Here is a 15,272-nt window from a genome sequence, read left to right as displayed (position 1 = left end):
TAAATACCTTAACAGGATATCAGGATAGAACTGTAAAATACAGAGAATCCCAGGAAAACAGGAGGGTTGAAAGGCATCGTGTAATATCGGTGTCGTCATCGCAGCTCCTGCAGTCCCTTTTCAGATGCTGCATTGGCTAAATCAATCGTCTGATCTCGGAGTGCTGTCGGGGTACTTTGATGCCACATGTGATAGTCACGTGGCGTTGGCGTAGCTTCAAGTTGGACAAAATTTCTAACCAGCATGCACCACTGCAAGACATTTCAATTAAGCTGTGCAGCGCTGCATGAAGTCGAACGCACCTTAAATAAAATTCTGAGTTAATGTAGAAAGCTGATTACCAGCATCATGGTAGCAACAAATCCTGATTGCACAGGTTTGGTTTTGTCAAAACTAATCCGGAGTTTGTTGAAACACGATCATGGAACAGGCCATCATAGAGTTTGCAAGCCCTCTCCCAGCAGTCTCAATACAACAAAACAATAACCAATCCAGCTACAATTAAATTTAGAAGCCAACTCTATTTTTTAGCAGAAAAACTGAGAACTTATTTGTCATGGAACTGTTATCTAACTATCTCTACTGCCTGTGGTTGCTTTTATAGTCTTTATGTGATCATCCATCCTATAATAACCCAATACTTCATGCCAGATCTATGATTCATGAAACAGAAGCTCAGTTTACAGAAGCATTTATTCTGCACAACTCAAATCAAACAGCACAGTAAAACTTTTTAATTTATTGAACCCCCAACACACAAAAAAACACAACATTCACACCAAAACAGCATTATTTATCCCTTTCAAACCCACACATAAAGCTTTTATAGGCAAACAAAACATATATAAATTAAAATCAGCAGGCAGCCACACAGAGTCCGGGTTGTTTTTATCTGTAATACAGTATATAGAGGATAAACTGCAGATACAGTGTTTCTTATAAGCAGAGGTTATCATAAGTTTGAGATCTACATGTGGTCGGCCATTGCTCTTCCTATAATAAATGAACTATCCTTACTATTATGCGAGACAGAACGATGATAAAAATCAGAGATAAAATCAGTGTAATACTGCTGAAGAAGGCAATGATGGACCCTCAGCACAAGAGTATGGCATGTGGTCCTGTGTTGCAGTTTGGGTCAAGTTAAAAACAAAGCAGGCAAAAGAGGGATGGAAAGTTGATGATGGGTCATTGTCAGCGCTGCAGGAAAACAGATGAAGAGTCCATCAGATCTCCTGATATGAGTTTGTGTCATCTTCCTCTCTGAAATGAAGCATACAAACAATACATTAGGGTTGTCACAATACTGGAATTCGATAACAAGTGATACTGAAATCTGAAAAATGTCCATTTTCCGATAACATTCGATCGCTGTTGATCGCTTTCTTAAACAGTGCTGATTTGCCAGAAATGACAGAAATGTGATTGGCTGTGAAGGTCATCAGTTCACCAAACTCACCACTGTTTACTGAGTGTAAACACAGATACAGGGACACTGGGGCGTTTCAAAGTCACGCCGATCTGCTGGTTTGTCTAGAAGCTGACATATACGAGCGATCCGCTGATGAATCATGGCTTTAAAATGCTCCAGTGTCCCTGTATCTGTGGTTACATAGTAAACAGCTGTGAGTTTGGTCAACTGATGACCTTTATTTAGTTAAAAAGATTTAACTAGGCATCTAGTTTGCTTATTAAAATAGCTTTTTAGACAAATTAATTATTATATTGCCATGGTGTGTCAGTGAGCTGGACCAATCCAAATATGGTCAATTATGCATCTTCTGAACAGTCTAGGGACATTTTATGGCAAGTGTTTCTGTCTGCGGACTGCAAGACAGGGGCGTAACATAAATGGGTGTAACTTGTAGTAAGTTAGGTGCAATAACTTACAGTTATTAAGATCCCATTGAACCATGCGAGAATTCACAACGAGATGTTGTTGGCAAGATGGCGGAAATATTTACCAGAGTATTATACTCACCATTTTCACCAAAAGTTTTCATGAGTTTTTCCAAATTTATCCACAACCAATTCATTTGATATATTATTATATTCATTCAAATACAGTGCATCCGTAAAGTATCCATTGCGCTTCACTTTTTCCACATTTTTTTCCATATGTTACAGCCTTAATCCAAAATGGATTCAATTCATTTATTCCCACAAACTTCTACACATAATACCCCATAATGACAATGTACAATTTTTTTTTAATTGTTGCAAATTTATTACAAATAAAAAACCTTAAAAATCACATGTACATAAGTATTCCCAGCCTTTGCCTTGAAGCTCTTATTTGAGCTCAGGTACATTCTGTTTCCACTGATCATTCTTGAGATGTTTCAGCAGCTCAATTGGAGTTCACCTGTGGTAAATTCAGCTGATTGAACATAATTTGAAAAGGCATACACCTGTCTATATAAGGTCCCAGGGTTGACAGTGTATGTCAAAGCACAAATCAAGTATGAAGACAAAGGAATTGTATGTAGACCTCAGAGACAGGATTGTCTTGAGGCACAAGGCTGGGGAAGGTTAGAGAAAATTTTCTGCTGCTCTGAAAGTTCCAATGAGCACAGTGGCCTCCATCATCCATAAGTGGAAGATGTTTGGAACCACCAGGACTCATCCTAGAGCTGGCCATTATGTCATTATGGGGTATTGTGTGTAGAGTTTTGAGGAAATTAGTGAATTTAATCCATTTTGGAATAAGGTTGTAACATAAAATCATGTGGAAAAAGTGAAGTACTATGAATACTTTCCAGATGTACTGTAGCAATTCCACATTGCAACTCCACTCGCTGACTTCTTCATTTGTTTTGTCACAACAGTTACCCTACTCAGTGTCGCCCCCTGTGGTTGCAAATAGCAGTACAATGATGAGCGCATCAAGCATGAAAGAATGGTGTGTTTGATCAGGGAGAGGTTGAAAATGTGTATTGTTGGTGTGCCTTCTAGAATCGGGTTGGGAAACACTGTACTAGACTACCAGCTGAGACACATCAACCATTAAGGCTGGTGACTGTCAGCTATTGGGCAGCATCAGTCCAGCTAGTTGATTTGGTGTGTTCCACACATCGCTTCACATCGGATTAACATTGAATCGAGTTGGCCTGATTCAGCATGTAGAATCGGCGTTGACCATCGGCTGAAGAAAGCTCTAATTGGTCATTCAGCAACGAATCATAGCACGAGATCAAAACTGAAGTGACGTAACCAAGTAAACACTTCAAGTCAAGATGGAACACACAGAAGCCAGCTATAATTTTGTTGCATTAATCAAATATTTGCAAACGATATGGATTATTAGATTATTAGACATATTTACTGTGATAATGGTACCAAACACAGCTTTGTTAACAGTTTGTATGTGTACGTCCAAGGTTCTGGTTTCCTTTTGTGGAATAAAAGAACAGCCTACTGTCACCTGTGGGTACAGAAAGACACATCCTTTAACAAAGGCACAAACATGTGCTTTCAGATCAGTCATCTGTATAAGTGTCTAAAAATGTAATTATAATATAAAATGTTTCTTGAACAGTACATTAAAATATTGATAGCAATTAGAATGATTTCTAAAGGAGTAATAATGGTAAGAATTTTGCTTTGAAATCACAGGTATAAATGACATTTTACAATACTATCAAACACAAAACTGTTATTTACTTAAAAATTCTTAACAAATTTGACAGTTTTAATTGAACTTTGGATCAAATAAAGGGAGCTTTGGTCAACAAAAGAGGCTTCTTTTTGCTCTTTTCTTACTGCTCTTAAACTTTAAACCAGTAGTGTGGATCTAGTTAACTAAGATGCAGCAATAGGATATAATCTAGAAACATTTGATCTGCTTTCCACTGAAAGCTATTGGCAACAGTGTTAAACGTGTTGGCTTCCCCGTGCCAGTCATCTCTGCTCTGCCTAAAAGAAACCGTTCACTGAGATTTCTGAGCAAACAAATGTATCTGTCTCTGTTTGACTTCCTGTGTTCCTTAAGCAGGCTGTTTAAACAGTGGAAAGTTGTTGAGATTTGTTTGAAGCTTTTGGATTGGCAGTTGCTGGGAGTGTAAATACACTGATTAATAGCGTTGGTCATTGAGCATTTCCATGACTCAGCTGCAGTATTGATCTGATAAAAATTTCACTTCTGTTCATGTGTACTCAGGGTTTATCATCATGTTTATCATGTCTTAGCATTTCTATGCGTTTGCTTGTTCTCCCCATGTTGGCGTGGGTTTCCTCCAGGTGCACCGGTTTCTCCCACAGTCCAAAGATATGCGCTATAGGTGAATTGAAGAAACTAAATTGACCGTACTGTATCAGTGTGGGAATGAGAGAGCGTATGGGTGTTTCCCAGTAACGGGTTGCAGCTGGAAGGGCATCTGTTGCTTGAAACGTGCTGCAGTGGTTGGGGGTTCATTCCGCTATGACGATCCCTGATGAATGGGGGACTAAATTCTGATTTATTACTCTACATCAAGCGCACGTGTATGGTCCGGTGCAGCCATGCACATGCTCACCATGGCTGAGGTCAACACTGGTGCACACCTCTCAAAAAAATGTAACTACACGTTACAATAACGCATAGCGCAAGCTCTGTGATTGGTTGGCTTGGTAGCACTGACAAGCGTGTGCAGTGCTGAGAGCCACAAGCCCGATGGAGCGAGTGTTTACAAGTGTCGAGCCCTGTAAAGGAGCTCCAGGTGGAAACTTTTGTTTTGTGTTTACCTTATAATTAAAGTTGTTACATGTCCGCCGGTTCTTGCCTCTGAATGAGTGAGTTTTAGCTACTTGTAGGGTTCAGTAAAAACAAAACATCTGCGAGGAAAACCAACATAAAAACCTACTGCCAGCTAGCGTTTCAGAAGTGTTATTGCAGAGCAACACAAAAAGTGCGCAGGAGGTAAAAATGCAAGGCAGACGCCATGGGTCATGCTGATCACTCGATGCAGAAGTAGAAATCAGCCTTATGCTGCGTTCACACCAGACGCGGAAGAAGCATCAAGCGTAAGTGATTTACATGTTAAGTCAATACAAAGACGCGAATAGACATCCTGCGGCACGATACGCGCGAATGAGGTGGCGCGAATAAAGCGAGAAATCTGAACTTCAGCGGACACTCGCGCTGCATTAACCAATAAGGAGCTTTCTCTTGTAGGGGCATGCTTATGATGTAGCACCTGTTGTTGGTGTCCCAGGGGGGAAATCCTCCTGCCGACACCGAACAACAGTTGGTCATACTGGGCTCGGCTCACTCGGAGTCACCACTGAAAGCTTCCATCATCCAGATTACTTTTCTGGAGGAGTTTATGAGCTCACAGAGCTGGGTGCACCTCTGAAAGAATCTAGTGTACTCAGACATGGCTCTAAATGAATCGACACTTTTTTAGCCTTCATAAAGCACATAAACATAGCTATTCTCTCAATAAAATCCATATTAGCCATTTAGCAACGAAGCGAGAGTCACCGGGCAGACAGAAGCCTTGCCCATGATGCGAATCCGCGACTATTGTGAAGGGAATTGACGAGCGAATGAAGCGGATTTGACGCACAAATGAAGCAACTAAACTCAAAATGTTTACATGTCTATTCAAGCACGAATAGCGCGATTTATCACATGCACATGCCGTGTCTTGTTTGAACACAGCATTAAGCCGAAGGAAAATGAATGATGTCATTATTACTTTTTACCTGCATATCATCAGTTTTGGTCCACACAAAATTAACTCTTTGAAAGACAAGCATGGGTTCAGAGGATCAGGAATATATTGGATATCATTAGCTGTCCTTGGATGTCATTAGTTTCTTACCAAGCTTTAAGGTCACATCAAACGTCTACAGAAGAATATAATAGTCTTAGAAATATATTATAATAAACTGCTCTAGATATGTCAGTGCGTCTGTGATCTTGGAACATTCATGTCCCATACAAACAGTAATGGATTTAGATAAATCCACAAGAAAAAAAAAAGTCAATTGTTTTGCCCTTCCGTCCACATGACGACATCGTTGTCGCCAGTAACCTGAAATGTTTGTCCCTTTCATAGCCATGTAGATAAGCAAAATGCCACTTTTTTGAAACAATGACACCACAGTATCAGGTGACCAGGAGGAGAAAGAGCAGAGAACAACAATGCAGATTGCAGAGCTGTGTTTGTGCAGCAGGCACTGCTAAGTTTATTAGCACTATTACAGAAATACCTAGAAATGCTATACCCACTAGACCAGTGTTTCCCAACCGTTCCTGGAGGCACACCAACAGTACATATCATGGATGTCTCCCTCATTCATTTCAGTTTTAGGAGTCTCTGCTAATGTTCTGATCAGTTGATTCTGGCGTGTTTGATTAGGGAGAGGTTGAAAATGCGTATTGTTGATGTGCCTTTAAGAATCGGGTTGGGAAACACTGTACTAGACTACCAGCTGAGACACATCAACCGTTAAGGCTGGTGACGATCAGCTATTGGGCAGCATCAGTCCAGCTAGATCATTTGGTGTGTTCCACACATCGCTTCACATCGGATTAACGTTGAATCGAGTTGGCCTGATTCAGCATGTAGAATCGGCGTTGACCATCGGCTGAAGAAAGCTCTAATTGGTCATTCAGCAACGAATCATAGCACGAGATCAAAACTGAAGTGACGTAACCAAGTAAACACTTCAAGTCAAGAGGGAACACACAGAAGCCAGCTATAATTTATCAAATATTTGCAAACGATATGGATTATTAGATTATCAGACATATTTACTGTTATAATGGTACCAAACACAGCTTTGTTAACAGTTTGTATGTGTACGTCGAAGGTTCTGGTTTCCTTTTGTGGAATAAAAGAACAGCTTACTGTCACCTGTGGGTGCAGAAAGACACATCCTTTAACAAAGGCACGAACATGTGCTTTCAGATCAGTCAGTTACCATCTGTTTGGTGTGTTCATAAGCGTTTTTTTGGTCCAGACGTGAGCCGACAACACAGTTAGTTTTCACCTGCACTAGTTGTTTGGCATCCGCTTAATGTTCTGGCCCTTTTACACAATAGACACTTTTAAATTCACTAAGGTGTCCTGTTTGCCTGTACTCAGCACGCTAAAGAGTGCTTTCTTCTGTAATTTTAGTGTATCCTGCAGCTCTGTGGATTTTTCAATATTTTTATTGTGTTTTTTATTTAGTTGTGACTTTTTGTTTTCAAATTCAGTTAGTTTTAATTTGTTTTTAGAGGCAGATTTACTAGTTTTTATTAGTTTCTATATAATGAAATTGCTTAGTTTTAATTTAGTTTTTATTAGTTTCAGTATTAGTTTTTTTTTTGTATATATATAAATTAGAATATTTGTTAGTGTATTATAATTGTAAGATACAAAATCATCAGAATATTGTATAATAACTCAACCAAAGATATATTTTCAAAACCTGTATTCAGAGGACACATGAACACTACCCATCCTCAAATCCTAATACAACAGCCCACAAGATAGCAGGCCTAAGTACCGTTCAATATGTGTGCAAGGATGCTTCTGGAGTTAGATACACAGTAATGATGGAAAGTTCAGATCTTTTCCATGAATCAGATCTTTCGTGACAATCCTCCCATGTTAGGACTCAACATATCAAAATATGTAGTCAGCAATCCTAACTTCAGTCAGTTAAAACATCATCATGATCTGAAAAGTTTCTTACAATTACGTTTTTTTAACCCAACTGAAGATTTATTTAAATTCCATTACAATTTTCTGTTATGAAATAAACTTAAGTTTCGCCAGATCCTCTCATTTGAGCCCTCGGTTTACTCGCGCTGCAGTTGTTCAAGTTAGTTCAGTCACAGCAGGCTGTCATGTACTGTTTGTGCTCGGTTCAGTGAATCACACATGTGCCTTATTATGAGTTCACCCGTTCTCAAATCTGATCTTTGTGTACTGTTCTAATAACTGAATAACTCAGGAAAATGGTTTATTTCGAGTCAGAGGAGGGTATCAGGCATGTTATAAAGTCTTTGCTGATAATTGCTAAGAGACGTGAATCGTTTCAAATGATTCAGTTTGATTTGATGAACTAATTCAACCGCTTTACTTAGAAGATAGAGAAAAAGAATGATTTGTTCGAGATCAAGATCACTAGTACGGAAATAAAAGCCATTATTGGACACAAATGTGTTAAATTAATACTTTTAAGTGTCTGCTTGGGTTGTATTTATTGCTGTCACCATGCTTCTGTCATGTCCAGTCATTGTTTTTGTCGCGGGAGCAACAGCGAGGACTGGAGGAGGACCAGCTTGATCTGGCCAATGGCAGCAGGATTGAACCTATGGCTCAAACACCAGGCGTAAAATTTGCATCGAGAAGTAAATAAATGTACTTCTTAAAAAAGTCTGTATTTATTCATTTAAATATATTTACAAAGATGAAAACGAAGGACGGGTTTGCAATAACTGTAGTTAGTTTCAGTTAGTTTTGTATGTACACAATACAGTTTCAGTTAGTTCTAATTTAAAAATTTTTATAATTTTTTTTTCAGTTAACGAAAATGATTTTTCAATTCTAGTTTTTGTTTTTCGTTAATTTATGTTAACTATAATAACCTTGACATATAGGTGTGGTATACCTATTACAGCATTTTAAACCAGTCTTCCTTTTTCATCTGGAGGGAGACATTATTTGAAATGAAACCTTTAGAATTCACAAAAAAAAAAAAAAAACAGAATCATTGCCATCTCGATGTAGCCTCGGTGTGTCAGAAAAATCTATGAGTTTTCCAATATAGCACAACATCTGGTTGAAAACTCTAATTCTATAAAAGCTAAATAATTTCATGATAATGTGTTTGTTTGAGCTTTTACATTCAACTAAACATGTTTGCTTCTATATATTTTTATGTCATCTGTGTTAACTAACGATTTCATCTTGTATTGTGCAAGTTTAAACAAATCCTCTGCTGAAGTCTATTGCAGACGTAGATATTCTTACAGTACATCTGTACAACTGTCAAGTGCTCACAGACAAGGTTTGATCATTCCAATATTGTGGGTTATTCGACACTTGTTTTTGGTGATTAAACAAGTTGAATTGGTATTGATCTGATCTTGTAATGTTTGAGTGTTGATGTAACAATCTGAGGACTGCCAGCATTAGTCTACGCCTCTTGGTTAAGTGTACATTAGCATTAAAAGTCAAACATGTTATAACCTGTAATGTACTGCAATCAACAGAAACATCTCCCAAAGTTCAGCAGGTCGACTGAATGAACATGTGGGCAAGCTTTCGCCTGTAGACATCTCAGTAATATGTCTTCTTATGCTTCAAGACAGGACTGACTTGACTGGTTCTATTCTCATTGCTTGAAATTGGAGCAGAGACTACAAGGCTTTCCTCAAAAACCTCCTTCCTAATTTGCTTGAAAATGTGTGCGCACAAATGACTAATTCAGCTGAAAAAAAACTGCAGTGCTTCAGATTAATGGATCTGACGGACAAGCTTAACACAGGTCAGCAAACTTCATTCTCAGCCATCATTTGCTCCAGTAAGCTTCCTACCTCAACAGCATTTTTTGAAGTGTGCTGACTAAAACAGTGCTCTGGTGTACATTTAGAAGAAAAAAAGTGCAACAAATTGCTTTTAAGAGTATAAAGAACGACACAACTGAACCTCCTTTATGCTACCTAGATGTAGAACTGTAATGGGGCGTTCACACCAGACATGGCTTGGGCAAACAAATCGTGCTATTGGGGCATAATTAGACATGTGAACATACTCGCTTCATTTGCATGCTGTTTGCCCAGTGACTCCAGTTTCGTTGCTAAATGGCTAACATGGATTTTATTGAGAGAGTAGCTGTGTTTTTTGTGCATTAGGAGCATAGATTTGTTTTGCACCTTGAGTCTACTAGATCAGTGGTCCTCAACCCCTGGGCCGAGGACCAGTACCGGTCTGTGGATCAATTGGTACCAGGCCGCACAAGAAATCATTCATTATTTCCGTTTTATTTATAATCTGAATGATCTTTTATTTTTAAAAGTCATATATTTAGAAAAATGACCGTATTCTCTGTTACATCTCAGTCACTTGAGGGCCCAAATTTAACCCACAAGCAGCAAAATTAATAAGAAACAGATGTCTTAGAAACGTTTCTTTGCGAAGGACCCGCAAACTGCCAAGGATTGAATCCACAACCCATTTGTCAACAAATCAGGTGAGTCCACTATATCGGTGTAAGATCAACTGCTGGAGATCGCAAATAAGAGTTTGCGCAAGTTCATTATTTCCAAAAGAGGTGCGCGCTCGCGCCTTCCAGACACACCCAGTTGAATGAATGCCGCGAGCGCACTGCAAGTCACGTGACAAGAACTGACTGATCATCTTCAGCTTTTAAGTAATATACACATTTCAGTAGACTAATCTCAGACAAACACATCTCCTTCATAAAAAAAACTTGGATCAGAGTGACAGCAATGCTCTGTCAGCTTGTCATGCTCTGAGAAAACGGTTGATGGTTGCTTAGCAACCTACGAACCACTGCCCTCACCCCACAACCCATCACCCATGCCACTACAATCTCCTGATTGGTTTACACGGAGCGACTGTCTGCTAAAGTTCAGATTTTCCAACTCGAGCGATTTGCGCGTTAAACGCGTCAAACATGCTAAACGGTCAATTCGCACTGCAGGATGTCTATTCGCGTCATTGACTTAACATGTAAATCACTCGCGATTGATGCTTCATCTGTGTCTGGTGTGAATGCACCATAAGAAAACTAACTTTTCTAAAACTTCTTTGTCACAATACTATAAAAACAAACATAAATATTCAATACAATAGGGAAATATTGCCACAAAGGTTAAGGAGTTGGCTGTCTGGTGCAGTCACAACAACCTGGAGCTCCACACGCTCAAAACAGTGGAGATGATAGTGGACTTCAGGAGAAACCCCCCTGCTCTCCCCCCACTGAGCATCATGGACAGCATTGTGGCAGCAGTGGAGTCATTCAGGTTCCTGGGCACCACCATCTCTCAGGACCTGAAGTGGGACACTCACATTGACTCTATTGTCAAAAAAGCTCAACAGAGGCTGTTGTTTCTTCGTCAGCTGAGAAAGTTTAACCTCCCAAAGGAGCTGCACATATAACGTTGTATATAGTAATAAACACGTACATACACTTGTCAATTTGTATATTTGCACTCACTACTTATACATTTTTTAAAATATATTTATTATCTGTTTTTTGTCCTGTCTCCGTTATCCTGTTGCACTGTAGAAGCTCTGTCACGAAAACAAATTCCTCATATGTGTGAACATACCTCGCAATATAGCTCTTTCTGATTCTGATTCATACCGAAACTTCATTCCGAGTATTTTTTTATCAATATTGACAATAGTGTTCGGTCAATAAATATCAATAACAATTTTATCGCCCAGTCCTATATCAGGTTAAAGATTTTCGACTTTTACATGCATTACACTGCCTCTCAGTTCCAGAGCAGTGCGCCAATCAGAAGAGGGAGAAGGTGGGGTTAGCATTGCAGACTTTTGTTTACTGTAGCAAGTTGCCAAAACAACTGTTTTAAACCATTTCTGAGTGCTGCAATTTACGTTTTAAGGTGCAAAGACGCATTCTGTGGGAATGTCCATAATATATTTATGCAATATTTTGCAGTGAAATGCACAAATGCTCCCAAATATATTATGAGGTTGCATAGAATAAATTTCATGCGCATAAGCGATCAAAACTGTCGCAGCTAAGCCCTGCTATCTACACCTTTTACATTTACATTTAGCAGATGCTTTTGTCTAAAGCAACTTACAATTGAGGAAGCATTCAGAGATTCAACAAGAAGAGGCAATACATACAAGAAGTGCTAATTATACCAAAGGAACAGTTTGAGTTTAGAGAATTAAGTGCTAGATAAAGGCGGAGGAGTGTTTTATTTTTAAAGAGAAGAGCATTTCTACAGGTGGTTTGTCAAGGCCACTCACCTGTGTAAAGCTCACTTCATAAAAGCCCTTTTTTTAGATGACAGAGAGATAAAAGTGTGCGTTTCTTACAGGTGGTCTGTAAAGCCCACTCACCTGTGTGAGTAAAGAAGCCCACTTCTTTAGGAGTAAAGGAAGTACAGTTTTTAAGACATGTCTTTAGAAGGTAACCAATACACAGATAGATGGCTTACTCTGTTAGGAACAGAGCTTCTGTTTACGATTAATACATCTACTGATTTCTTAAGTAAGGCAGACAGACTATAATGCAGGTCAAAAGTTAATTTACCTCCCACCATCCTCTTTCAGTTTGCGAGCGGCTTGCTTGGACTGTTTGATCTGCAAGTCCAGCCGGTGTAAGTAGTCTTTAGCGGACAGCTCCTCCGCCTGCACGGGCCGGGTGTTGGGCTCTGGGACGAATGGTTCTGGTGGGGGCGATGGAGCGTCCACATCCTGACTCACACACGGCGACTCCTGAGGTGTGTTTCCCTCACTGTCGGGCGATTCCAGAGACAGTCCATTAAAGAGAGAGCGTTTTTCTGACTTAACTGGAATACTGAGCGTGTTTCGCAGGAATATGCAGTCATTGCTGAATAATTTATTGACTCTTTTGATTTGCTCCATCTGTGGAGATAAAGGAAAATTATAAACATACAACAATATTACATTTTAACTTTCATATCCAGTAAGAAGCCCTAAATATGAACCAATCTACCTAAAGTTTGCATGTTTTACCAGCATATAATTTGTATAACGAGCCAAACTATATAAACATTTGCTTTGAGATTAAGGTTATAAATAAGAATGTGATTTCCTTAGATGAACCAATTCCGACTTTCATGCAATCAGATTACACACCCATTTGATTCCCAAAGTTTCTCTCAAAACCCAAATTGTTGGATGATTGGAATTAATAGCAATGAGTAACATAACTTTATCGCATATTTTGTCCAATTACATATCTGTACAGAGTCAATCTAGACATCAGAGTGACACAGATAATGCATCAGAAGGGAAACTTCCAAAAGATTTTGCACTGGCAGGTAAACACATTCAAACTAACATTAGTTCATGTGACCGACAACCAAGAGGTGTTTTTTTTGTGGACTCTCCCTGAGACTCCCTTGAACTCTTTGATTTGGAAAATTTTCCATTACTCACTGTTGTTCTTTTGAATCAAATACCAATATGTAACTTCTTTTTAGCCCTAAATGAATAATGAAACATAACAGAATAATAAGGGAAAATATCAATTTAAAGAACCAAAATCTTGAGGGCTTACAAGGTTTACTATGCAAAAGCATCCCAGACATCCAGAAATGTTTGGACAAGGTTCTCTCAAAGATAAAATATAAACAAATGTTCATCCCATATTTCTTTTAAGCTCTCAGGAGTTTGATAATGCCATTTAAGACCTACCTATCTTTTTAGACGTTACTACGTAAATGAAACTTGGAGAGGTGACATCCCTAGCTCCACTGAGTGCATTATGTCTCACATTTCATCTCTGAGATATGCAGTCTCAGCTTGCAAATTTAAGTCTGCATCCAGATCTAAAAGGATTATTCCAAAAAAAAAAAAAAAAAAAAAAAAAAACTTAAGGCCTGAAAAAAGGTTTGTTTTTACACCATTTGGAAAACCGGACATTACTAACTTTCAGAATTTTTGGTTTCAATTTCATTTTTTGGTTATTGGTTTCAATTTTACATATTGGCCCAAACTTGCAGGTGCGTCAGTGATGGCCCAAAACACCGCACGCTTTTATGATGCACAACGCTGTCGAAGCGCTCACGAGAATTTGATATATGAACAGAAATTAATATTGCTGCAAGGGCTTATTTATTAGAATGTTCCAAAAAAATGTCTAGATAGGCACCTCACTAGTGTTTATGTCACAGTCAACGTCGCGACTATACAGCCAAAAAAGGATACATACAACACTCGTGCAGATGACCAGGTCATGGTTTCCTGTATATGTGTGCGATTATATTAATGTGAAGCTTATATTCTTACCGTAACACCATATTTGAGTGCTATTCCCTGCAGCGTCTCCCCATCCGTTACGCGATGCTCTATGTATTTCTCTCCTAAAGGCGCGGTGACGCTCGCGGTGCTGCCGTACGAGCGCGTCTTTGTACGGGCCAAACTCTGCGACAATTCACTGTCGGACTCCGAACCGGAACGGGATCTGGGGAACAGCGGCTGTCCATACCGTCCCCCTCCTCCATCATCCCGCAACAGAGGCAGCACCGGAGAAAACTCCGCCATCTTCAATCCGTTATTATTAAAGCTGCCTTCACCAAAAACACTAGTGCTACTCACAATATATAAATAGACATGCTTTCAGCGTCACACCCGGAGCAGCGCATTTCCAGCGGTGATATTTAGAGGAAACGGCAAATGTGAGGGTTTTTTCCAGTCGCCATTGTCGTTACCGCAGGCCTGCGCGAGATACGCGCTCCATCCAGTGAAACCTGATCCACGCGCGTGTGATGATGACACCCGTCCAGTGAGCGTCTTCCATGATGACGTCACAAGGCAGTAGACCAATCAGAAACTCGCGTCGTGAGCGTCGCGTCCCTTGCAGTGTTTGGAGCTCAGAAATTCTCTGAGATCCAGCAGTCTATTTTGCGTTACATTTTAAGTATAATAATTTGGCGAGTGTATATTTACTTATAAATTCTATAATTTATTTAGAGTAAATCGTGACATGTCAAGGATAATGCATATATATATATATATATATATATATATATATATATATATATATATATATATATATATATATATATATATATATATATATATGAACGAATACAATAAATAAAAGAGAAAAAGTGAAAAGGCAGTGAAAAACGACATAAACCACAGCTAAGTTTTTTAGCTTTTACATTTTACATTAAAAAGTCTATAGTCTTCAAATATAATTTAATATTAAATTTAAATAGTTTAAAGTGTAGTAATTTATCGTTCCATACGACTTTATCAGTAGGATAGCAATAGGCTATTATACTAAACCAAATCAAAATAAATATACAACCCTTATTACCATCTAATTAAAAGCATTTTATCATAACAAATGCTTCAACACAGTTTAGAGAAAACCTTTTTTTTTTGGTATAAAAATCTTGAGTTATTTCCTATATATATATATATATATATATATATATATATATATATATATATATATATATATATATATATATATATAAAATATAAAAAAAAAAAAAATATATATATATATATATATATATATATATATATATATATATATATATATATATATATATATATATATATATATATTTTTTTTTTTTTTTT

General features: G+C 38.4%; 1 protein-coding gene across 1 annotated transcript; it reads right to left on the bottom strand.

Annotated features, from left to right (window-relative positions):
- Window positions 1-675: 675 nt before the first annotated feature.
- lysmd2 (LysM, putative peptidoglycan-binding, domain containing 2) lies at window positions 676-14,448 on the bottom strand. The gene is made up of 3 exons (XM_056478709.1): window positions 13,965-14,448; window positions 12,241-12,575; window positions 676-1,263 (listed from the first exon to the last, which is right to left on the bottom strand). The coding sequence occupies exons 1-3, from the start codon at window positions 14,217-14,219 to the stop codon at window positions 1,227-1,229; spliced, it is 627 nt and encodes a 208-aa protein (XP_056334684.1). The 5' UTR covers window positions 14,220-14,448; the 3' UTR covers window positions 676-1,226.
- Between the last annotated feature and the right edge of the window lie 824 nt (window positions 14,449-15,272).

The sequence above is a fragment of the Danio aesculapii genome, chromosome 18 (assembly GCF_903798145.1).
Source record: "Danio aesculapii chromosome 18, fDanAes4.1, whole genome shotgun sequence".
Lineage (NCBI taxonomy): Eukaryota > Metazoa > Chordata > Actinopteri > Cypriniformes > Danionidae > Danio > Danio aesculapii.
This window is presented reverse-complemented; position numbering and strand designations above follow the sequence as displayed.

Excerpts from the sequence above, each read along its gene's own strand:
- lysmd2 (XM_056478709.1), bottom strand. The coding sequence starts at position 14,219 with ATGGCGGAGTTTTCTCCGGTGCTGCCTCTGTTGCGGGATGATGGAGGA. Across the intron at positions 12,576-13,964 it reads CACTCAAATATGGTGTTACG|ATGGAGCAAATCAAAAGAGT; the intron begins GTAAGAATATAA and ends TTATCTCCACAG. Across the intron at positions 1,264-12,240 it reads CTGAAAGAGGATGGTGGGAG|AGAGGAAGATGACACAAACT; the intron begins GTAAATTAACTT and ends GCTTCATTTCAG.